The 23,690-nt window shown below is 38.3% G+C and overlaps 2 protein-coding genes across 3 annotated transcripts in view; one reads left to right on the forward strand and one right to left on the reverse strand.

Moving 5' to 3' along the window:
• Positions 1 to 897: 897 nt before the first annotated feature.
• Positions 898 to 10,576, reverse strand: LOC108674074. The gene is made up of 12 exons (XM_018161972.2): positions 10,108 to 10,576; positions 9,475 to 9,852; positions 9,049 to 9,302; positions 8,384 to 8,536; positions 7,734 to 7,945; positions 6,438 to 6,611; positions 5,748 to 5,893; positions 3,892 to 4,052; positions 2,769 to 3,402; positions 2,408 to 2,580; positions 1,835 to 2,081; positions 898 to 1,284 (listed from the first exon to the last, which is right to left on the reverse strand). The coding sequence occupies exons 2-12, from the start codon at positions 9,498 to 9,500 to the stop codon at positions 1,086 to 1,088; spliced, it is 2,379 nt and encodes a 792-aa protein (XP_018017461.1). The 5' UTR covers positions 9,501 to 9,852; positions 10,108 to 10,576; the 3' UTR covers positions 898 to 1,085.
• A 7,297-nt stretch (positions 10,577 to 17,873) lies between these two features.
• LOC108674083 overlaps positions 17,874 to 23,690 on the forward strand; it is a 28,505-nt gene continuing 22,688 nt past the window's right edge. For both annotated transcript variants that reach the window (XM_018161985.2, XM_018161986.2), the window contains exon 1: positions 17,874 to 18,740. The gene's annotated coding sequence lies outside the window, so the exon portion shown is untranslated. The remainder of the gene's footprint in view (positions 18,741 to 23,690) is intronic.

Below are 23,690 nucleotides of genomic sequence, written 5' to 3' on the forward strand. Positions count from 1 at the left end.
CTCTCGATCATAATATCATTATTGAGCGTATGATGTATGATGGAAAAATGCGATGTCCATTCGCAATATTATTTGCATTGAAATGATAAGGAGCAATGCAGATTCATTTGAATATCATTGAAGGCTTACGCACTGTATCATAAGTTGCCCTAAATAACAAATATTCAACATTTTTGATGCAAAGAAGGTACAAGTATTCACAATAATACACACATACATTCACAATATTTTACTTTAAAATTTCGGCATCCAGCCTCATCATCAGTTAAGAAGCCTAAAAAATAAAAGAATGTTGGGTAACAGCGAAAAAATCGTCGCGAAATTCCTCAGGTGATGTATAATAATTTCGAGGTTCTGAGTCAAAATGATTATCTGATTTTGCTCGATTAGGTAAAAATTCAGAGACACGGCCATGGGCCTAATTAATAGATGAGCTACAAATATGCTAATTAATATCAGGGTCTTTGAATTTAATCATACTTTTATCGAAGGGTACTAATATAGCATTAATAGACACGAATAAAGGGACTTTAATTCATTTGAGTTCAAGTTCACTATCTATTGAATAGTTAGTCTTCTCTCGCTAATGAATAGTTACCCATATATGCTAGTGAACAGTCCTTTCACTCGCTATTGAACAGTTCCATCACTCGCTAGTGAAGAGTTCATTATTTGCTAGCTAATAGTTCATCACCGGGTAGTGAAAAAATGGTCAATCTCATGCACCGTTGGGGACGTCAGCCTAAAAATAAATGAGATGTAGAAGGGAGCCATGCAGCGCATGGAATGAAAAAGGTGAATGACATAAATGCAATTGGCACGCTTGAAACAGGAAGGTCAAATTATATTTGAATACAAATACGTCGAAAAAAATGTATGGAATTAATAGAACTAAAATAGTAGAAAAAATTGCTAAATGAAAAATAAAAAGGATTGAATGATTGAATGAAACTAATGAGAACATGTACCGTTGATTTAGCCGATTGACTGGCAACACGTCTACTTACACTGATTGGGTATAAAAACTTTTAGTGCGTGGGTCACTCGTTCAATATCAAAATAAATTAATAATTAGTTGTTTGGCTCTAGTCAAGTATTTTGAAAGTAAACGGCTCCTTGTCAATAAGCGTGTGTGCCTGATGCAGGAGCGCCCGCACGCTAGCTACGCTGGGAGGTTCTTCCTTCTGCTGCTCGTCTCTGAGCAAGAGACACAGCGTCTGTAGCGTGGGCACGTCCAGTAGGCTCTCTTTCCTAGGCTGAATTTTGCCTTTAGTTTGGCGAGGCCTGAGGAGAGAGAAGAAAATTATTCATCGTGAAAATGCACAATTTCGGCTACTTTTGAGGCAGTTTTTATTGTCTGATTTTAGGCTTCGTATGGTTAATTGCTGGCTACCGGAAAGTAAGCAGCGGAGGATGGCCTCGGAGGTTAAAAATATAGGTAGCAAATGTTTGTGTGATGAACTCTTCAACTTGATCAGATACTTTATACATCATTAATTTCGTCTTTAAATGCAGAATGTGTCGTATGTCTTTCACTACAGTCATAACATCAAACATCCACTATGTACACTGTTATATCAGACATTCACAAAAGAGATATTGAAATAATGAAAAAATAGTTAATTGAGCAATTACAAGCTAAGATATTGACCATGGAAACCAATTTCCATAAAATTACCAATGATCAGTTCTCTGAAGGTAATTAATTAGCAGAAAATGTCAAGGACTACATTTAATTCAGCATGTCAACCTATGGCAAGCCATATGGTATATATAAAAATAACAAACTACCATAAAGTTCATGTACAACAAAAGACAAACATCTTCGCCTGACTTGTTCTTGACGCGATCAGCAGACCGTCCGCCTCCGTCCTCTCGGGTCAAAAGATGCAACAAATTTTCGTGTACGTCAGTGAGGGTCTCGAGGTAATCCTTCAGTGTGGCCTCCATTGGATGGTCAAAGTCGATCAAGGGACCAGCGTACAGTCTTGCCAGTATTTCGAGATCTTCTTCAGTTCTGAGCGACTTAATGTCCACGTTCGAGAAACCAGTAGTAGCCGAGATAGCGATTGACTCTAATCCTGGAAGTTGTAATGAATTTATAATAAGAATTAACAGAGGATTCCTTGTAGTAGGTTTGATAACAGATATAACTATTTCAGGCGTTTTATGGCCACATGTGCACTTTCGAGAAATCAGCACATATCTATACTCAGACGTTTGTAATTGATGACACGATTAAAAGTTTTTCAGAGAAGATCCTAACATTTGCCCTCCTAAAGCAAGTCGCATTCATATTTCATAGTTATTTACTCATAGATGAATGGAAGTTCGCTTTTCGTAAGACTAGTAACAAACATATTAAAAACGAAGTGCTTTTTAGACTGTAAACAATAGACAAACATACCATCTACGGAATGGAGCATCACATTCTGCCACGCAGCCATTTCTGTCCAAGCGATGAAAGTTTCTAAACGAAATTCCTTATCAGGCAGATTCTCATTCAAAAACGAATTAAGCACAAGCCGTGCCACGCTCAGACCTTCGACGGTTAGGCAGTCATCCAGATGTGAATCGAAGCTGTGGGAAACCATATAAAAAATAGAGATTAGTGACTGAAGCACAAAGAAAAACAGTTCTATTGCATTTCAATATTCTACTTGATTTTCAACGATAGAGTGGGCTTAGTAATATCCAGTAATAAATTTTAGCTCATAATCAAAGTAATTTTTACGCGCATTCAAGTTCATGTGAATGAGGTAACTAACTTTGTTGGCTCTTCAGACTCCAAGTCACACTCCAGATTCCCAAGAGCTGGCAGCATGGAATGAGCAATAAAAGAGCTTAAAGGGATGTCGAACGGAAACAGTCCGAGCAATTTTTCGGTCATAACTTGGAAAAACCACGAAAGAGGTGTATTCTTAGACTGCTCTTCCAAGGCTTTCTTATCTGAACTTTTCTCAAAACTTTCATGAGGGAGAACATTCTGAGAATGTTTTCTGGTTTCTGAACAGTCGATTTTTTCGCCTCTTATTAATTTATTTTTAAAACTTGTCGTTGGATTGCTCTTTGTATTCTTATGAACGGCGATATCCTTATTATTATTCTTCTTACGTTCGACGTCAGAACTCTCTTCCCTCTTCTTTTTCTTCTCACAGTCCACGTCAGAACTCTGTTCCCTCTTCTTTTTCTTCTCACAGTCCACGTCAGGACTCTTTTCACTCTTCTTTTTCTTCTCACAGTCCACGTCAGAACTCTCTTCCCTCTTCTTTTTCTTCTCACAGTCGACGTCAGAACTCTCTTCCGTATGTCCCGCTAGCTGATGGACAGCAAGAACCAACAGAACGCCCATGCAGAGACGGAAGCTCTCCACTCGTTGCGCAACTGTCACGTCTGCTGCATCTGTTAGGTTGGTGTACGTTAGGATACAGATGTTCATTACAGCTGTACCTTTAGTACACGATAAAGCTGTTCATAGTACATCTGTTATTATCCATACATCATTATTGATTCACGAAGCAGCATTAAACATTACAGAAGACACCAGAAATGTATTGCATTGCAAGGTTGTAGTTGGCATGAAAAATCGGCGCTTGTCGCCGGGCGCAACACGTTTACGGGGCCAACGTCAAGTGGTAAGAGATTATGTAAGTAAGCGCATGAATGTCCTCTAGGCAAATGGAAGTGCCCTAAATGAATGATTGTGAGAATTTTAAGCTCTCGACCGCAAAGTTCGGCTGCGCATTTTATAACACAAGATGCTAGAATGGTTCCTTTACATTTAGCCTATACTCATGCCGATTTACTGTAAATTGGCCTATATCCAGCCTATAATCCTGATAAAAAATATTTTGAATATTATTTTTTCACTGAAATATTCTTAGAGCAGACCTCGGCTTATGAGGCGAGCATTGTAGCCATGCCAGGTTTCGTAGAACAGGCCCAGACATTGGCTCCTGGCATCTGCACTTCCAACTCCGGCAAAAACTTTCTCGAGAGCATCACGCAGGCGCTGTTTAGCCTTCTTGTCCAACTCTGCAGCAGACGTTATTCTGAAAATGGTAAAATTACATTACAACAGTTGACGTTTCAAACATTTTTGAATCCCAAGTTAATAGGCTGGGCTCAATATAAATTACTAGCAGGTTAGCCCGGGGTAGTTCGAAATAGATGATCAATTGCGCTTTAAAAATATAGTTATCCCGAATATTTACACTTGTTCCAAGTTCTTGAAGTGTTTTTGTTCGAAATAAAGTATATTAAAGTATATCACTTATCTTACTTGCTCTATGTTCTATATAAATTTATAAGCAATAATTTTTACTACTGTACGTTTGTTTTATAGAAACCGATTTTAACCCATTAATGCCGAACGGTTCGATTTGGAATCAGCGGGAAAAATAGATTCATAATAAAATTGTATGATCAAATAAATATACAAGTGGATGCATAGGTTTGATACACATCTTGTTTGTGTTCTGGCAAAGTTTGGATCTGCTGCGCCGACTGTTCCCGGTTTAGGTAACATTCAAAGATTATAAGGACCCGGTGTCAGACAGGATGGCTTGATATCATAGGGAAGAAAAGTGAGTAATTCGTTGAAAAAATATATTATTTATGAGATGGATGCAGAATTTGATCGATAAAGTGAGCACTTTTAATGCTGTATATGGTTTTAAGTGATGTAATGTTTCTAAAGTCATTTAGATCATGAAATATTTAGCCCGGTTCCAAATGGAACCGAGCTATAATTTTTCACATATGACGAAAAATGATTATTTTAACATATTTTTTGCTTACTACCGTCAGAAGTGATAATATTCTCACAGGAAATAAAAAAGAAATTCAGAAAATAATTCATAGCATGAATGGGTTAATAAGAAGTTCCAGGAAACTCGCGTTTTCAAACCCATCGTGAACGAATAAACCTTACAATATACGTCATTAAAAGTATGTCCCGTTCAAACAAAAACATAGCATGGACTCTCATCTATTACCCAATTTTAAATTCGAAGCTAACTGAAATGATGTATTATTGAATACAATTTGGAGGTTCAATATAAAATTAACAATTCAACTTAAGGATAAACTCTTTCGCTATTTTGCCATACCCCGGATTCAGCCAGACTCCAAGAACAAATTTTCAGGTCCAGGCAATATCACGGCACCTCAAGTATCGCGTAGACGGGCTTATTATTATTGTTATTAAAATTTTTCAAGGCTTTAAACAGCCGAAAAAACTTTCATAAATATACGATGGGCTAGTTGCTGTAGTCAGCGTTACAGGGGATACAGGAGATATTAGAACATCCAGTTATTACAAATCTTAAGCTACAACAATTCATGTTATCTCCATGCAAAACCTGTTGTTCGTTTTCATGGCCCTACTACAGAATTCAACTCGTCAACTTGGATGTCGTAATTCCAAACCCTTTCACACCGACTACCATTAATATTAAAAAAATATTGTTTTTTTTTTTTTTAAAAAAGACCGATGTTCAAACCCACAATTAATTTTAATTCTAATTTTGTGTTGATACATGCAAAACAAAATAAACATGTTAATAATATTATAATACTACCATTAAAACTTAATACCAATGTATGCCCCGACACGTTATGCACCGTTCAAACATCCGCCCCATTTATTTTAACATTTATGCTTCAAACACAACAACACCTTTCAAACATAATTGGTACACTTCATTAACTTAAACCATCACTCCAGATTAAATCAGAACACTTACCCCGACTTATATAGCACGAGGTAAACATGAGTTAAGCCGGCCAGGGCACCGAGGAGTTTGTGCGTCTCCGCACTGTCCGTGGGTTGCTCCGGTGGCTGATCCGGTAGAAGTTCCGTACAATAGTCAACCGACGGATCACAAACTTCCTGGTGACAAGACCAAAGCAAGCATGTGGCTAAGCTGTACCAAAGGCTCTTTAGTAACTATAAAGATATTAGTAATGGGAAGAATGAGAAAAGATCGCAAAAGATCGCACTAATAATCCAACTTATAAATTTGCTGTAGTAAAAATTTATCAAATAATTGATAGTAGTGCGAAAGTCATAGATCAGATAATTTATGTACCTACATGCATCTACTTCGATTTACGCTCACATGCATGTACAATAAAAATTATAAACTGGTTTCATTATTTTTGGAAAAATTTGTCAATATTAACTACAGTAATCATTTAATTCCCTGTGTTGTTTTAGTGTGGTTTTCTGTTAAGTTTCACGTTTAAAAAATACGTTTTATTTTCGCGGATTTTTTTTCATTTCACGAAAACAGTTTAAAAAGGAGCTAATCGTCTGCTATCATCAACAGCATTGTTTCGACTTTCATAATTGTGGCTGTTTCTTGTCTACATTTAGAATCTACCATGCCGAATCGACAGTATTATTTCATCCAGACTCCAACAAGACCACAAACCTCGGTTGCGTGCTGTAAGATTTTGTTACGGGCCTTGTTCAGCGTAGCTGCGAGGCGAAGAAGATTCTGGTATTTCTTCCTATGGGGACAGGCCACTCCGGGGACCCGCTTCTCGAGACTCGTGGCCAGACTCAGCAGGATGCCGCTTGATTTATGTAGGTCCGTTATGGGGCACTGTGAAAAAGAAAAAATAAATTTCGAAAAATTTACTGTTAGAAAGAAAATGTACAAATCTTATCATTTTAAATTTCGGTCGAGATGTAATATATATAATTGGGCTTTCGATATCGTGTCTAACTGATAATTTCAAGGGAACCAGCATGACAAGGAATAAATTGCCAAACAATTCGTAAGTTATTTATCATGTATCCAGTGGATGGTGCTATCAGATACAATAAATAGTGAGGATTAAAGTGATTGCTGATAAAAAGTGAATGCCTATGTGGTGCAGAACATTTAGTTATGAAATCAGACTATTCTAATTTGAGACTATTCTGATGGACATCAGAATCAGACTATTCTGATGGAATCAAACTTCAGTTTAATTCCCCAAATTTGCAGCCCTTTTCAAAATCTCGGCTAGTATACAGGCTAACGAATACCGTAGAGAGGGACGGTCCCGGATATCTAGTCAAAAAAAAATTTTAATTGGGAATGAAAGGGAATTGTATTAATTTCATATAATTAACGCTATATTTAAAACGAGATTCATGTTGTTTCATTATTGCATCATGATGAACAGTGAAAAGTTGGATATGGTAGCAAATGTCGTTTTGTCGTTAAGATCTTGGACCCTATGATAATCATTCATAATATTAATATTGGTAGTAATACAACTTTGATAATTATACGTCTCAATTCGCTGGAGTCCAACCACGGCGGATGAAAATCTTTAAATATAAATAAACGTGTATATATATACATATATTTAGAATCAGTAACAAGACGCGCGTTCGTAGCCACTTAGACTTCAATATCTGACAACAATGAGCGTAAGGAAATACGCATTTTGGTTATTATTTCCGATTAATAAAGGAACAACTGCTATGCGGGGAGCGTCAGTGGACGTGGAAGTTTTTGAAGCGCAAGGGGTGAGAGGCTCGGTTCCCTAATATAATGTGTTTTTGTTCTGCTTTAAGCAATAGATTCGAAATTATGTGCAAGTTAGTGCATATTATGCAAGGTTCGTGATGTTCAAGGTAATGAAACTCATAGCAAAAGAAGTTGAAACAACGTTGAAATCGTTGAAATAACGTTTAATCGACGTTAGTTCTATGTTAGATGGGAATTACTCACTTTGCTAGTAGATGCAGCACTCGAAGCCACCATATAGCGAGCTCTTAAACTCATCAGTCGATACTTGGTGAAGAAAATCACTGAGCGCATGTGATCAGTTTCACTTCCCAGCTTCGATTGCTGTTCGCATTCATCAAGAGTTAATATTGTGCCTGCGATGACCTCTAAAGCATCATCAACCTCATGCTGAGATTCTGCTGCCATTAGAGCCTCTGCACGAAAGTTCAACACCAACAAACTTATCAATACAATGTTCATATTTTTGACATGTGCATTGTATATAATACGAGCTATTTATTTATGCAAAAAGTTTGCCTAATAGGAAAATATTATATATCTCAGCAACGTTTCAATCAATTTATTTCAGTGATTCACCAAGAGGTCATTAACATTTAACCTTCGCTATGAAGCTCTCAATTGTGAAATAATTTATAAATGCATTCTTATATCATCCAAATAGACACTAGTTAGTCTGGATGTATATTATTTGGTCCATATGCATATGCCCATATATGCCCAAATAAATGACACAAACCTGCAGTATAGTGCACGGCAAAAGTATTACTCTACTCTTGTCAGCTCAAAATTATGTGTGGACGTTACCATCGAAGCACTAGTTTTTTATCCCTTCAAATAGAATGGTTGCTCACTGCTCTGCACTATGCCGGCTGAGATGGCCTGGAGTAAGACACACGAGACGAGGCGGTTGAAGTAGTCGCTATCGCCGGCTCCAGGTTTATTGTCGTCAAAGCTCCAGCAGTAGACTTCTTCATGCACCAGATCATCGTCTCCGTTCCCGAATCCTGATGAAATCCATCGGCAAGAAAAATATGCGCAGACTGGCATGCGACATTCTAAAGCCACATTTTAAGATTAACATTAAAAATTTCTTTCCCGATTTAATAAAAAGTAATCGAGATTTATTTTCATAGTTGTAAATGCCAATATTGATTTTGACATGGAACCAAACGACCAGTCCTCAGGATCAGAAAAAACAATCCACTGTCTTTAGATTAGTTGAGAACCTGGATATTGTGCTTTTATGGAGTAATTTGTAGCTTAACAACTTCCAACGGAAAATACAATGTGCCATGCTATTAACAGGTGCATTGGAAACATTTCCACCGTTCAAATTTTCAGCTTCACTTCTCGACTAGAACAAACGGAATGGACAAGATTCGATTAATTATTTTTCAACCATGAAAATATAACGTAGCAGGTTTTGTCTGGCTTGTATTATTGTAATTATTTCAATACTCTCAGTAGCCGTTTGAAAAGTATGTAAAAGGAAAAAGCTTCGTTATAAATAAGTTACTGCAAATTGGAGGTGCATCGATCCCAGCTATCAAGTTGATGGCAGGCAAGTAGCGTAGTTGCAGTGCTAGGAGGAACTGGTCGCAGAATTCACACCGGCTGTGGAGGCTCAAGTATTCGATGGCGCAGCAGTCGGCGACAAAATAATTCGCTAATTTGTCGAGTGTCTTGTACGACGAGCGAGGTAGCTGCAGGTTGGCCATTCCGTCGATGCAAACTTCTGCAAGCTTTGCAAATCCTCGGATGAGGGAGAACCTGATCAAGACAAGTAGATTTAAACGTATAGCTTGAGTTCACAAATTAATATTTTCGATTATAAAATTTTAAATCTAGAAGTAAATAGTTATCGGCAATCCTGTCATATTTCCTAGCACAATTTATTTCAATGATATCAATCTTAGTTTAATTAAAAAACATGAAACCGTACTTTTGGGAGAGATAGAGTTGGATCATGCAGGACAACACCAGAAGCAGAGCCTTGCGAAGAAACACAGTTCGGACGAACTTTTCTTTAGGCACATTGAAGGTTTTTGAGGAGAGAACTCCTTTATATACCACAAGAGGATCAGTCAGGTTGCTGAGGTCAGTGAGGTGACTCGTGAACCACGACTTAATGGATTTTATTCTCCCCTTGAAGAGAAGCCTCACAAATTTCTCGTTGAGCAACCAATTATTTTCAAATCCATGCAACACTTTATAGTCAAGTTCGCCAGTTTCCCGATTACAAAGGAAATCTCGAACCAACTGGTCTAGTTAATTTAGTAGTTGGCTTTGATTACCAGTTATACTTTGCACTCCTCTGTTTCTGAAAAAAGCAAAAACGTTAACTTTAAAGGTTAGAGATGAGCATCTTTTTCTATTATCTGGGTTCCAACACAACGCAACTAAACTTCAGGATTGGAAATTCTCAATATATTACAGCAAAACATTCTCTGACAGAGCCACAATATCCTAGAAAAGGCTTTTCTCTTTTTATTTGAAGAAGGAAAACATTTCTCTAGTTATTTGCGGATGGGATAATTTTATTGTCTAAAACAATATGATCAGGTTATTCACTTACGTTTCTGAAGCGATTTGTTTCAATAAACTTGAACTACCCAAACAAGGCAGATCATCCGACAGCCCTCGTTCCAGCACCCACCGGAGTTGATCCAGCCGAGTCTGATCAGATAGTAGCTCCAAAATATTTGAAGAGTTATTTGTATCCCTGAACGCATCCAAATATGCGGAGTTGGGATTCGGAGTTGCTCTAGCATAAATTGTTGCTGTTGAAGTTTCCACACACGAGACGTCAGTACATGTCTGTTTCACTTCGGAAAATCTCGTCGAGTCACCTGCGAAATCGATATATCTTGATTGGACACTTCTACCAGCAGCACTGCTTTTCTCAGCTTCTTTGCCGCCAACAAATTGGTCTGCCACAACGTGAATCAGAGATTGGTCTGGCACATCTCCTTCGTTCACAGGTTGGTCTGGCACAACTTCTTCGTCCACAGGTTGGTCTGGCACATCTCCTTCGTTCACAGGTTGGTCTGACACAACTTCCTCGTCCACAGTACAGGTTGGTTTGGCACAACTTCTCCGTACACAGGTTGGTTTGGCACAACTTCTCCGTACACAGGTTGGTTTGGCACAACTTCTCCGTACACAGGTTGGTCTGGCACAACTTCTCCGTACACAAGTTGGTCTGGCACAACTTCTTCGCCCACAGGTTGGTCTGGCACAAATTTTTCATCCACAAGTTGGTCTGGCACAACTCTTTCGTCCGCAACTTGGTCTGACACAACTTTTTCGTTCACAGTTTGGTCAGGGACAACTTCGTCGTCCACAGGTTGGTCTGGCACAACTTCTTCGGGCACATGTAGGTCTGACACAACTTTTTCGCTCACAGGTTGGTTTAGCGAAACTTTTTTATCCAGTGATTGGGCGGACAACAATTTTTCTTCAAATGCCTTATTAGTCTCTACGTGTTCTGCCACAGCTTGTCCCTTCAAGAATTCGTCTTTTGGGCATGAATCTTGCTCAACTTCACTGCTCGATTTTAAAATTGATTCACGTTTAATTGCAGCTTCATTCTGCTGCCAACTAATATTACTTTGTGATTGACCAAACAAAGTTCTTTCCAAATTGAAAGCAGCTAAGAGAATATTTTCTCGGGAGACCGCCAAATCCTCAGCCACATGTGCAGATTCTTTCGTGTTTTCATTTTCAAGTATTTCCGTTGTACATCCCGGGGACGACCTCTCATTTTTCCTTTCGAATAGTGCCTCTATAATTTTGGATAAAATGAACTCATGATTTCTTGTCGCATGTCTTTTGCCTGCAGAAGAGGCTGCCCTTAATTCAAAAATAAACGAAGGTTGTACAATATTCGATAACTCTTTGATAGTCGACGGAAAGTTCAGAGTCTGCCTTTGAAGCTTTGCAGATGCAATGCCATCGAGATTTGAGATAGAATTATTCGCCGCCGAATTTGACGCAGTTGAACTATTCGTAACCAAATTTGACGTAGTTGAATTATCCGCCACCAAATTTAACGCAGTTGAATTATCCGTCACCAAATTTAACGCAGTTGAATTATCCGCCACCAAATTTAACGCAGTTGAATTATCCGCCACCAAATTTAACGCAGTTGAATTATCCGCCACCAAATTTAACGCAGTTGAATTATTCGCCACCAAATTTAACGCAGTTGAATTATCCGCCACCAAATTTAACGCAGTTGCATTGTCCGCCAACGAATTTGACGCAGTTGAATTATTGGCGACCGAATTAAACGTGGTTGAATTGACTGCCAAATTTAGAGCAGATTCTTGACCATCAAGAAGAGACATTTCTTGGAACTTAATAAGAGCCTCACAAAAGGCACCAATGATTTCTTGTGTAGCTACAGCGTCGTCGTTTATCGTTGATTCGCGACTGAAACTATCGGCTTCCTGCCTTCGTGGAGTTTTTTTGTCGTCCTCCTTGGTGCGCAAAGATTCATGGTCGTCGTTGACGCAGTCGTCTTCCAGAGATGAAGAATAACTAACACCGTCATCCTCATAAAGTGATGATCTACTATCGTTGTCATCGTCTGTGAGTGATGATTTTCTGACACGGTGCAAGCTAGACGGAATTGCACGATAGCGATCATTTGTAATCCAGAGCTGATTGCGGCAATTACCGCTTGTGGCGGTTGAAGGATTTTTGTGGTCGTTGCATTCAGCAAGTGAAGTCGTGAAGTCACCCTTTCCTGAGCCTGATGGTTGCCCATCGATAGGCATGGGTTGAATGGATAAACCCGTTGGCTCAATGGCAGGAACAGAGGGTTCGTTGACTGAAGAAAAGCTTTCATCAGCTGAAGAAAGAGGTTCGGTGGCTGAGAAAAAGGTTTCATCAGCTGATGACAAGGATTTACTGGCTGATGCCAAGAGATTAGTGTCTGATGCCAAGAGATTAGTGTCTGATGCCAAGAGATTAGTGTCTGATGCCAAGAGATTAGTGTCTGATGCCAAGTTCATCTTCCATCGCCTTGGGCTCATCTTCCACCGCCTTGAGCTCATCTTCCACCGCCTTGGGCTCATCTTCCACCGCCTTGGGCTCATCTTCCACCGCCTTTGGCTCTCCTTCCACCGCCTTTGGCTCTCCTTCCACCGCCTTTGGCTCATCTTCCACCGCCTTTGGCTCGTCTTCCACCGCCTTGGGCTCGTCTTCCACCGCCTTGGGCTCGTCTTCCATGGTTTTGGGGTTGTCTTCCACTGTCTCGGACCTGCCTTCCACCGTCCCTGGCTTGTCTTCTATCGTTCCTGCCTTGTCTTCCACCAGCCCTGGCTTGTCATTCTCCATACCTGGCTTGTCATTCTCCATACCTGGCTTGTCATTCTCCATACCTGGCTTGTCATTCTCCATTCCTGGCTTGTCTTTCACTAACCTGCACTTGTCGTTCTCTATCCCGTACTAGTCTGCCTCTATCCAAAGTTGAGGTTCAAGTTTCCAATCTCTCGTTTTCCAATGCTTTAAAGTCTTGAGGTATTTATTCAGAAGAGAAAAACGTTATGTTCTCTTCCAGTACAGTTCATGTGCTTCTTTTTCCACCTTCGCAATTTTCTTATCGTCTACGTGTTTCGATTGCAATTTCCAAAAAATTAGTCTAAAAGAGTTCGCTAAAAAAATCCGTATTTTTTGTCACAGTGGAAGTTTAAAGTTTTCTTTTTAAACTAAAATGGCGGTTTTATGTTGTTTGCAGAATCTTTAAACATACAAATATATATTGCGCAGTAAAATCATAAATGCTCAAATCCTGTAATAGAATGAAAATACAACTTTAACATATAAAACTTTGTTCACCCAATGAAAGCGCGGTTTTTGTTTGGCATGCTCCCCAATTTCAGCTGCTTCGTTAGACCGTAGGATGAAACCCTGGCCTTGTTGACCGAAGCTATCGACTCGATAATTTCAACCACTAAATCGTTTTACTTGCATTCACGACTGTTAAAAGTAACCACAAAGATTAAAATATGCCGTATTCGGTTGTAAGCGCTGACATTCGTTACAGGGCAGAAGAATTATATAGAAGAAGAAGTATTATAAATTATACTTCCAATTATAGAAGAATTATTGATCGCACCTCCGAATGTTCGATACCTTAAAAATGTTTAACAATTACTCTGCATGAAAATTACGTGGTTTAATTGACGGTAATTCATACACAGAAACTCGATCTCACACGGGCATGATACACGTTCAGTTACTACAATGGCTGCAGGCTGCTGACCGGCATTGGAGACGTTTTTGGCAGGTGAGGAAAATAGTACTTCTCGAGCCGCTTATATAACGGCCAATATATATAAGGAATCGAAACATTATAACTTGTCTCATATAACAGGATCTCATAATAAAAAGCAGCATTTGTGAGCCATGCAAGTTTAACTAAAATACCTGTCATTGATCCGCGAATTATAGTTAAAACTGAGAATTATTATCCTTTAGTTACCTTTCGGTTGTTTCCAGTGAACTTACTCAACGTCCTGGAAACAAAGTTCTTAATACTGAGGGCGCTAAAGTAACATTTTAAAACCTCTTTAATTAGTTCACCGCTTCAAAGAGTGTAAAAGCCACTCATCTGCATCGAGGCTTCGTAAGCACTGCCGTTCTGAATGAAACAAAAGCGACAGAATAACGCAGTTTCTTTTCACTACGCCATTTTCTTTGAACCATTCTTTTGATGGGGGACTTCTTGTGGAAACTGTCATAAAAAGCAATTGTTGGGTATCTGTAGAAACGGGAATATTTACTTTCAAATTATTACCAGTTAAATCAAGCAAGAGATTTTTTAAAATAATAGTAACGACTTTGATGTTTAAATTTAAAATGAACAGCACCTCGGTCGCTTCAACAAACCAATATCTCTCGTCGCCTGAGGAATTAAACTATTTAGATGCATTATACAATTCAAACGAAATATGGTCATTTTAGTATTAAATTTAATTTTGTAGGTAATTCAACTTAACGCGAGAATTCAAAAGGTAAGGTATCACAGCATGGGTAATTTGCCTATTTTATTTATCACATTTTTGTTGGTTTTCTTGTACACATGAATTATTTCGGCATTAGGCAACCGCAATGAAGGGTAACACTAACTTTACCTATAGCATTCGCTAACATATAGTAGAATCTATGCTATATTTAAAGTAGTATCCTGAACTTCGGTAGCAAGTCGAAGCATTCGAGAAGAAAGCGAATTTCATAAAGACAGCTAAATGATGTCGACGATCAGCGACATAGTGCAGAGTGAAATGCTGAATAATGTACGTAATCAATCGAGGCTGAAGATTTAGTTAGACGCATTCCACGCAAGTGGAAAGAGTGTAGTCATGGGATACGAATAGCGGGACCAGCGTGAAGATAACGTGTAGGAAGAAAAAAGCTAAAGTTAAAGTAAAGCAGAATAAAATAATCCCGAAGAATCCAGATGCGAGCTACACTGGACCAAAACTGAAGTGTTAGTTATTAAGAGGAGATACAAAATTGTGATAGTCAAAACGCTGGGTGTCTACAAAGTTACAAACATACACTATGAAATACACCAAATTTCTTAAATAGGTATAGGATAGATAAAGAAATTGAATGTTCAATAGTGATTCGAAATTTTACACCGAGGCAAATAGTTTAGTATCACTTCAACATTTTTTTTATTTCCAGAAAATGAGAATCAAATGGTTTCACAATTTCATTGATTGCCAAAAAAATAATATTGATATTGCGACTTAGTTGATTATTAAATAGTCTTTTATAAAATATTAAATATTTCATTTTTAGATCACAATTATCACTTGTGTGAAAATTTTATTGCATCCGTGAAAAAACTGCGTCCTCGGAAGGTCAGAGTGGAGAGTAAAAGTCGGGTCAGCGCCCCGGAGAAAGGACGTTCTAGCGCATGCAGGAAATGACAACCTGTCGCTGCTTTGGGCAACTGGAAATAGAACAGTCCAGAGGAGAGAGGCGTTCGTACTATAGAGCAATCGTTGCATTTGAGTCCCACAGCAACCATCCAAAAATCCACTTGTAATGTTAATAGCCAAAAGCTGTAGAGTAAAGCTATAGTTGAATTCCGAGGCTCTTAACCAGAGTTACACAGCAATCTTTAGACACGTGCAAATAAACTTCATAAAAATCATTTGCCACATGACACAAAATGATCAAATATCGCTCGAAAAATCCTCAACATAGAGATCTTATTCAATCAGTTAAAGCTACTTCAATTGTGTCCGATCCTCGATCGGCAAAATGAAAGCACAATAATTATCCAGTCGAAAGTACCCGTTCTAAAATTCGGGAAATAAACACAAAAAAACTAGCGAATTTTTCATGCCTTGTGATAGGAATTTATATGTATGGTAGAATAGTAGAAATACCATTTGGTATTTCTCAATGACATCAACTCAATGGTAGAAATACCATGAGTTGATGGTTCATGAGGTGGAAACAATGACCTACTATAGTTCCCGGAAGGCTGAGGTCGAGTCCAGCGCCACCTCGGCTAGTGAAAGTGGGAAGACGCCGAGGGATGGACTACCACCACTTACTCATCTCTACACGACACACATCCTAGTGACGCCGAGTGATGGACTGCCACCACTTACTCATCTCTACACGACACACATCCTAGTGACGCCGAAGGTATTATTTGAGCTTCCTTCGTATTGGTCAACTATTTGTGCAAAGTCATTTCCTCTTGTAGAAATGAATCTGTTGTTAAGCCAGCAATACGTTTCTTTATCTTACGACTGCAACACGATCATGAAAACATGTCCGGGATTCGAATAATGTGCCAGCTTTGTATGCCTAAGGCCAGTGCTAGTGTATGTTCATTTTTCCCTGCTTATGGAATGTTTAAAAATTAATTTTTTATCTCACGTATTCTAGTTTATTGTTATTATAAATATTCATATATTTAAAATCGAAGGAAAAGTTTAAAATGAATAAATTCAGAAGCCTTGCTTTCGTTTTCAAACTGAGCATGCTTAGAGTGGTAGGATTTTATTTGTATATAAATTATTTACTAACTACAATAACATACGGTTACTCAATCACGAAATCAGTTGGAATTCAGGATCATACATTCGTACACATGCATTGTTGTGAAACACTTTCTTCTGGCACGCTGTTTGTAGTGCTAGATTATGGCTGTATGCCATATTCTGGAACTTCTTGTACAATGAGACAGAAGCTCCATAATATTTAAATCAAATGATCAAAGCTGTGACCTAGAAGAAAGTAAATTTGTGAAAAATAATCACGTATTTCCTGTGTACCAGTAGCAGCGGGAGAGAGAGGTGAGTCTTGATCAAAGGTGCACACAACGAGCAGCTGCTGCTGCTGCTGCTGCTGCTGCTGCTACTGCTGCCACTGCTGCTGCTGCTGCCGCTGCTGCTGCTGCTGCCGCTGCTGCCGCTGCTGTTGCCGCTGCACTCTCACTTTCACCACGACGCTCTGAGGCCCTCGTGCGTTAATGCTCGAATCTCCAATGTTTTATTGACATAAGATGCATAGTAAAACTTGCATTGACTAGGAAATCGAAATGTGATGGAATGGGTAATTATATAGTCTTGAATTATTAGTAAATGGTGTTAACATCATGAATTATTTACGAGTTCAACCATTTTATTAATCCGCTTCAAGCCTCCTGAGGCGCAACTTTTGCTGAAGTAGAACACGAATGGATATGGCAGTTAAGTTTCAAGACTTATCGCAGGCACTCTGTATGAATATTATTTATTATTAAAATTGACTTTCAAATTTAATCTTAATATAATAGTAATATCTCTACCAAACTATATTTATCTTAGATTGGCTGGCAATATCCCTTGAATACTTCGCGACCGTTGTTAAGAATTTGGCATGTTGTTGCAAGTGTGCAAGTCGGCTGTTGACTGACGGCCTGCTGGAGTTCACCATTCCAGTTGAGGAGCAGAAGCGGTGGGGGAAGGTTGGCGCTTGTCGCTTCCAAGTCTGAGAGAGAAAGGCGGCTCTCGCGTTCACTGGGAATACTAAAAATGCCTATTTGGTTTAAACTGACATGAGAAGGAAAATTCATAGTGCTGGACTCTCCGTATATGCAGGCCCCTGAAAATTGGATTTAAATGTGTGCAACTCTTTAATTGAGACAAGGAACTATTTGAAATTTATCATTAGCTTTCACCAGTATTACTAACCAAGTTTACCTGTATATACTATCAACAGAAATGAAAAGAATTGTATTGACTAGCCCTGGATAAAATAAAATGAAATAAAATTCACGTACAAACATTTTTCCTAGTTGAAAGTTATATACTGTATTAGAAAAATATAGCATTCTAAAACTAACCAATGAATTTTTTCTTTACTGGGATCTCAGATACCTCGCATGATAGGCTGTAGAGTTGGCCTAAGTGACCTAGCCTTCCTCCACTCATGGGAGTAGACGCCCGACGGACCGACATCTCGACCTGCGACATCGACCTCTGACATCGACTGCGACGCTTCCTCCTTCCATTCTCTTCTTTAAAAAACATTTGATTGAAAGAACAACAGTAAAGTATCCATCAGAAAACATTCAATGCAGTCATGTTTCTCAATAATGAGTTCATGCTCTCGTCGTTCAGATATTCATGATTTTTTATAGTACACAATTATAGATTTGTTATGGCTTGGCTCTGCGTCTCCTAGTCATCCATGAATAAGAAATTTTCGCTTAATCAGCACGTAAGGAATTATCAATTATTCTGCTGAGAGACGGAAAATGATTTTTATTTCGAATGATACCATCGACTCCTATTGACACTTTGAAGAAAACATAAATCATTGCTCGTGGTTTGGTTTAAACTTCAATTATTTCCCAAATTTGTTACACAATTTTTCTCAAGTGTAACATCCTTTCAGCTTTTACTTTCCTTAATTTTACTGAAGTAGCAGTCGCAGGCCATTAGATTTTCTCTCCCTATACTAGCTGGATTAATATCTCATATCCCGACTCTTATAGTTAGTTTTTAGTCCTTAACGAATAAAATAAACACGAACAATTTTGGTGCCATTCATGCAAGTCAGTCCACCTACCGCGAGCCACCACAGCTGACACGGGAAACCTGCTGATACTCAACTTCTACTTTCGCTGACACTTGGCGTTTGACAACAGCCACCACTCACATCGTGCAGCTGACATCACTCTGCGAGGTGAGTTTCGCTCATAATAATTGTTGTTGCAGTTTATTTATGTTCATCATCTATTCCTAGGAGAGGATAATGAGGTACGCCAGTATCTCTGTTAGAGTTGAAATTTACTTGGTGTAATCCGCTTCCAGGTTTATATGAAATAACTTCGTTGATATATGGGCCTCAAGTTATCCAATGATTAAATAAATTTATTTTTCCCTTATTTCGGTCCCCTTAAGATTGAATGTAGGAATTAGAGATTGAAATTTTTAGATTTTGTTCTATGATGAACAAACTCAACACCGAGAAGTCACATTTCAGGTGCTAACAAAGATTTAACAGTTGCTCCTTCAAACACCTAACTTTTATCACTAAGAAACCTTACCAAGGGGCTCAAGTTTGTAACAATAATAGTCTTGTGACATGTTTCATAGCCTTTCAAAGGGACTAACTTGTATCCCCAAAAACTCTTGTGATTTGTTCCATGGCCTTTCCAAGGTCGTTTCAAGTGGAGGTCGATATCCGCTCGAGAAGTTAGCCGCGGGACAAACACCCCTTCTCACCTTCATCCCTTTCCATATCTGCTCCTCGGCACGCAGGATTCACTTTCAATTTCTCAGCTGCCTGCCGTCTTTTGTTCTGTGAAAGCAGACTGGCCTCTTCAAGCTTGCGAAATGACTGAGATGTGAATATTTTGAGATCGAGCTCGGCATAAATATTAACAGGGGAACGGAGCAAGGATATGAAAGTTACTTCATGTGCCTTCATTGTTCATGAGATTTTCCTTCACTTGAAGGGCACAAAATACGGCACATCATTATAGCTAGAATATACGGTGTTAGCAGCAAGGCTCATCCTGCTAATTATATTAATGTTGTTACAAAAATTGATTGATCTCTAATAATTAGGGGAAAAACGGGAAGTTTTTTGTGGAATCTTCTCATTTCTAGTTAAAAATGTTCAATATCTCTTTTCATTAAATATCTTTCTAATATAAAATTGTAAGCTTGGGTGTGAAAAAATATCGTCATTGAAAATATGACACCTTCTGTGGTCTTGAATTTGGGAAAAATCGTAAGTGGAAAAATGTGACCGACAATGTATATATTGTAATAATTCGTGGTGCATTTTAATGAATTATGAAGCATGCACGTGCGCTTGTATTGTACAAGGTGTGACATAAATCTGAATGTTTTTATATTCCTTACTTTTTGTGGGAACTTTTGATTCTAGATATGCATTATAGCGATAATTAATGAACGTTTTATGCTCTACAACCATAATATAATGGTACTTAACGCAATAGTTACTTCTAGCGTAGCAAATAAAAAGAGTACGTATCATTTACGTTCCACTTAACGAAATATGAATTATATATTATCATTTCCGAAACTGTGCCATAAATCCTGAAATAAATGCATAGAAATAAATAAACACGATTTCTTGATCCTTCAGATTCAGAAAGTCAAGCTGGTGCAGTTCAATTGTATGGGAGACTTCAACGCCTGACTTGTAATGATCCATGAATTTTAATCAACTTCGGATACGGGCGTTTTGAGAACTATATGAAAGCCATCTTCAAGCTTGTCTTTTACAATAAATTGAAATTTTGAGCCTTAAACATGCAATATTAAAATAACGTTCTTTAAAAATACAAAAAAACGTAATTTATACTCACAAATCGAAAACTTTGTCTATTGTGGTATTTTTTTGGGCTGACGGCGGAACGTAGCGAAGGGCACATGATCGCCGGCATCGTTCTGAATGCTATTTCAATTTGCAGTATTTTCTTGGTTTTATAGAAGAAATAAATTTGTCGCCTTTTCTTTACAAGAATGCTACTTTTTCATCTCATTTTTCCACTTTTTAAATGGTCAGGGAGTTTGAATTCAACGAGTAGATAGCATAATTGTTCATCTCAAGGCAGTAAAAGCTGTTGCTGACCATGTTCAGATCAACGATCTACTTTTTTGCTGTGTATCCTCAAGGCCCTCGAAAGAAGTAAAAGGTTATGAAAGGATGTTGCCTTTCTTCCGTAACTCCTCCAGTGAAAGTGCCTATAGTTTTTTCGCATATAAGTACACTAAAACCAGCACGATCTGACTTAACATGGCTTGAAAGTTGCACCCGTGGCTCTGCCTGGTTCACTTTTTGCTGCCAAGCTGTTGCATGAGGCTCTCGAACGGCAAGTCTGAACCCAGTTGGGCGGATTCATTCGTTTTTTTTTCAACATGAAGGCAATTGAAAAATGCTGGGCAATATTTCTATTACGTTTAAAGCTACCTACACCCAAGAGAACGCAAAGGATCTAATGTTCTCTTCTATTTTTCGAACAAAATACGACGCCGACTGACGGACTTGCGTGCAAATTTGTGCAAGTCACAAGCAAATCAGAGAAACTTTCGTCAAATATTTTAAAATTTTGGGCTAGACGTCACCCTCATCGCATACGGCGGCTCCAAGAAAATAGAAAATACTTCTATATAAATTAACAAACTACGTTGAAATTCATTAATGAGGACCAGCAAAAATAAAAACACTATCCTGTGAGTGCCAAATGATTTAATAGATCTAATATTCATAATTTAATCATTAACAAAATTCCATTTGCATTTTAATTTGGAACTCGTAACTGTAAACGATGGAATTAAAAGACGACACGCACGAATGTAATTCAAAATATTACCGCCATAAAATTACCAATTTCTACTTTTATGCACAGAAGCTTGTTTTACATTGCATCAGTGCAAAAGTTTATCGAAAGTTAAAGAGCTTTGTATTTTAAGTCTCCGCTGAGCAGGCTTTTAAAACTCTCTCCTCGTCTCTGAGACGAAGTTAAGAGCTTGTTTTTCGCTCGCCAGTTGGCTCACGCCGGTAAACCTCATAAGACCAAGTGAAATCTTGACGTATTTTTGCGGCAATTTTATAGCATTGGTTTCAAATTTCTATGATAAAACTACTTAAGGTCATCTCACCGACGCGTGCTCAAAACTCAGTTCCTTTACTGGTTGGGCATATTGCTGTCAAATTTAAAGTGAGAGAAAAACTCTGTATAGAATTTTCAAAGTGTTATAAAGGTAAAATCTGTACAGTGTGCTGGCCAATTATTATCGGACGACTTTATCAACTAAACGATTAAGGTTACTTTTGAAATACACTGTCCTTTCCTGAAGCAATTGCTCTTTATTAATCAATTTGGCAAAGTTACGATAGCACGTGTAATTATAATAAATGAATCTTGTTTGTTTAGGTAGGTTCTTTATTTGTTTTCGTAACTTTTTTCTGAGATTTCGTCATAAAAACTACGTAATGTTACTCATGTCACTCAAGCTTTTTTAATATTGTCAAAAATTTTAAATTCAGTTCGATTAATCAACGAAGATCATCACGAGCGTATTTTCCGTGGATCACTGCAACGTCTGACCGCAGCATTATCGCATCACTCAGAGGAATGATGGACGCTTGTCCAAAGGCTAATGCCCTTCTTGCATTGTGTGGGTTATCTTGGCGTATCAGGGCGTATCAGTGATCACTGCAGAAAGCTACACTATTTGGAAAATGCGACCCATTCATTATTATGAACGTAGTAACGGAATATATCGGTTCAGTACAAAGCCGTGACGTCATCAGGGGGCCGCTATGGTGTTCACTAACTTAGGTTGTAGTTCCACTTCAGTGCTACTGACGGAGTGATGCGTGCAAAGTTTCAACATATTTGTTATATTTTTCAAACTCCCTGTTATAGATATTTTAACTATTTTCAACTTTAATTTTGTTCATTGTTATTCGGTGACGTATTGAAACAATTGCAGTTTGTACATTTGACCCAAAAAATAATTGAGCGAATATATGCAAATTATTGTCGTATGTTGAGATATTGGAAAATTTACGCATAATTTGAACATCATATTTTTTATCACATCTTGCGCATTAATATATTACGAATTAATCTTCCTTCTAACCAAGGTCATATCTTATTGAAGAAGGTTTCATTTTCTTCCCACAAGAAGCGTAGGTTCTGTTATAATTATACATAAAATTTTATATGTTCATTCAGGTATGGGATTTTTCGGCTGTGCAGAATAGAAAATCAAATTCACATGCTGTTTTCACACTTCACAGCGGTCCTTGTCTCGAATTGCTGTGAAATCGCAGTGGATGTGTTTTATGTTGTTGAAGTTCGCGCAACTTTAGCGAAAGTGAGGAAAAAAACCTCCTCGTGACTGCGCGAGCTTGCGCGGCTTCCGTACGAACCTGAAACCCACGAAGGAAGAAACGCTCGATTGCGTCATACGCTGCAATATGGCGGCTCTCGTAATGGAAAAGCATGCTTGGGCTTTCGAGCAATTTCTTGAGGCACAGTTACGCTCGTCGCTTCCTGTAGCGCAATACAGCTACAGCCTTGAACCATGTCACCTCATAAAATTTTGTTTACATGCTTGTTGAAAGAAAAAATAGTCTAGATGACGAGAGTTGTTATATCATAGCGGTATTTGTCTTCTATTTCTGTGTTCGTTTCTGTTAGATAATGAGGGAGGCGCTATAAGTGTTTTCCGACATTCCATTATCTGATGCAAAGGACAAGCGAGAATGAACCGTCAATCAATTGATGCGACAATCGTCAATGTACACTACATTAGATTGCTTAATACCAGCCTTGACTTCTTTTACATAGAGAAACCTTCTCTACGTATTCATATGTTGATCTAGCAACCTTGTGACTCATAAATACGAGTGTAAGTCAAGGTGCTTTGTTGCAAACGACTCAGCTATTTGATAAGCGTCTCAAGCACTAAACTTCTTTTTCGTTGTTGTAACACAAAGAAATATTTAGAGATACCTCAACAAAATTAACTTTTTTACCATTTTTTAATCTGCTCTTCTGTTTAAAATCGTCCAGGTACTATACACTGACGCTGAACATTTTTTGATGACTACAATCGCCATGCTTATTGGCAAGTTTACTCTCAT

This window comes from Hyalella azteca, unplaced genomic scaffold (assembly GCF_000764305.2).
Source record: "Hyalella azteca isolate HAZT.00-mixed unplaced genomic scaffold, Hazt_2.0.2 contig1289, whole genome shotgun sequence".
Taxonomy (NCBI): domain Eukaryota; kingdom Metazoa; phylum Arthropoda; class Malacostraca; order Amphipoda; family Hyalellidae; genus Hyalella; species Hyalella azteca.